Below are 2,500 nucleotides of genomic sequence, written 5' to 3' on the forward strand. Positions count from 1 at the left end.
ACAAGGATAGATATAATTTTGTGTGTTGAAACATATGTAAATACACTACAATTTTATGTTTTTAACTTAACCGTATAAAATTATTCCTTTCTCTGAACGGCGAAACTAGCCAACAAAACGAAAAAACCTGCACTAGCTATAGCGATGCGATAGAGCACGTGTAACGCGATACAGATCTAGATACCAAACTTGTAATTGATACCCCAATAAATTCTAAAACGGAAATGTCATAAGCTATAATTTAAGAATAATACAAAAATATTTTCAGCCTAAAATCGGCAGAAATACGAATATGCAGCCTAGGCCGGGAAAACAACCGTGATTCTTATAAAAAAAAGGGTGTAATGCAAATAAACTGACTTAAACGAAAAAAAATTCTTGGTCGCAGTTTCAATTTAAATCCATTCAACAACATTTTCTTATTTACTTTTACCAATGAAGAGTTGCAGAACTCGAATGCGGTATACAAGGTCCCTTTTTCCTCTTGACACTTAACGGGAAAGACGTGTAATACAAACGTCGCAGAAGCCAATGCGTGCGCATCATTTTGTTTTTAGAAATACCACTTGTGAGAAAATCCCAGAACTGATTTCGATTAAAATGTAAAAAGATTTTGTCAGCCCAACCGTGAAATGTCGTACAGTTTTGAAAAGTCTCACCAGGTTAACCAAAATTTCCAGACGGAATGCAAGTGCTGCATTTGAATTTTCAAACGTTTTATCCACGTTTCGGGAAATTTGCACCAAATTCACCATTCAGAAGTTTTTCCTTTCCATTCGAAACTTCCGCTTGCAAATGGAAGACAATCAGATTTGCCAAATCAATTCAAAGGTAACCAAAACCGTACAGTAAAAAAGACGAGCGCTTCTGATAACATGTTTGCATAAGCCACCATTTAATTTATCTCTAGACAATCAGATTTTAACTTCATGCATCGAGAGCTAGATATGAAACAATTCGCAACGATGAGCTTTGCTCAGTAAAACCCCCTCAACTCAATATTACTCGAGGCTAATCGAACAAATTTGATCGATGATACTTCCTTGATATATTAAAACAGAAACTCACCTTCTGTATACTGCTTACAGATAGCAACACGCTTTTCCCTGTATTTCTTATCTGTGTGCCATTCCCAACTTTTACAATAGCCAGGCTTGAATGGTCGGTTCCAAGGCGGAATCACTAAATGCGAATAAACATTGGGATCTTTTTCAAACCCGAATTGGCTGCCCCTGTGGAATTGTACTTTTCCATCGTTGCTTGAACCACCAAGCCAAAAACCGTGTGAAAAACCTAAAGTTGAAATAAAAACTAGCACCAGCGACAGATACAAAGCCATGCTTGGCCGAAGTGTGCCACGGAACTGAGGATTCAGCGCTGCACGGCAGCCGTTTTGTGTGTTTCTTCAATGCCACGCTGGAAAATCCGAAATTGCTTGTGATAGGCTGAATTTTGCAGAAGTGTGAGATTACCATTATTAGCTTTGAATTTTAAAATCCTTATTCTTTTTCACTTTTTTGAATTTCAACAGCGTTTTGTTGGCACATTGCTTCCGCCAACATTCGGTTACCAAGGAACGTTACTTCACCGACGCGTGGTAAATTCTTGTATGGCGTATGACCGCAAAGTAACAAAGCACGTGGCAAAGTTTTCGCAGCCTTTTTCCTCATGTTGTGCTAATTAAATATCTATTACAAAACAAAATCCCTTTGAAGTTAAAAGTGGAGTTTTTTCCTTTTAATTTATCTATCGTAAAGAAAGTTGAAAATTATCTCGGCGCGGTCACTCAGTGGTAAAAACTTTCCATGCAAGACGCAATGAGATTTGTACCACCAGTTCCTGAATGGACTGATTGAACTGGTAAACGATGAAACAATCTTTTGATGCAGCCATAGAACAAAAAACCTTTGTCCCAATAACTTTAAACATGCACAAAGTATGTAAATTAAATAACAAAGACCGCGTGCGATTTTTAAATCTCGGGGAAAAGTGCGCCGACAGTAATGTTTTTAGTATTTCCCGAACATTGCGACATGCTTCGGGAACCTTACTATGTGAATAGACTTTTCCACGGTTTTTGACGCCATTTTGGCTGGGGAGGGGGTAAACAAGGCAAAAATTACAGTAAATCTATGGGACCTTGGTCGACCTTGAACCTCTGTATCTAGATAAAAATGGAATGATTTTTATGAGTGCCAAATTCTTACTATTTGTTCAGTCATAGCGAAGGACAGGAAATGGCTGGTTTTATGTTCCGCATAGGCTCGATTTCCGCCGCTCACTCGAGGTCGGGTATCCTCGCCGAGAAGAGACGGCTGGACGCGTGAGCGGATAGATTGTGTCTGTGACGTAAATTCGTATATAATTTATGTGAAGTTGATAGTTGCGGGGAAGTACCATTAGACATCCCAAAACATTGATTCTACTGAAAACAGTAATTACATAACAATGCGTAAACCGTCTGTGCTAAGTTTCCAGATTATACAAGCTTGAGTTTGTG

The 2,500-nt window shown here is 38.5% G+C and overlaps 1 protein-coding gene across 1 annotated transcript in view; it reads right to left on the minus strand.

The window, feature by feature from the left end:
- LOC138004192 (uncharacterized) overlaps positions 1-1,442 on the minus strand; it is a 7,816-nt gene extending 6,374 nt beyond the window's left edge. The window contains exon 1 of the mRNA XM_068850639.1: positions 1,069-1,442. Within this exon, the coding sequence (XP_068706740.1) occupies positions 1,069-1,339 (271 nt within the window). The 5' untranslated portion in view covers positions 1,340-1,442. The remainder of the gene's footprint in view (positions 1-1,068) is intronic.
- Between the last annotated feature and the right edge of the window lie 1,058 nt (positions 1,443-2,500).

Source organism: Montipora foliosa, chromosome 5 (genome assembly GCF_036669935.1).
Source record: "Montipora foliosa isolate CH-2021 chromosome 5, ASM3666993v2, whole genome shotgun sequence".
Lineage (NCBI taxonomy): Eukaryota > Metazoa > Cnidaria > Anthozoa > Scleractinia > Acroporidae > Montipora > Montipora foliosa.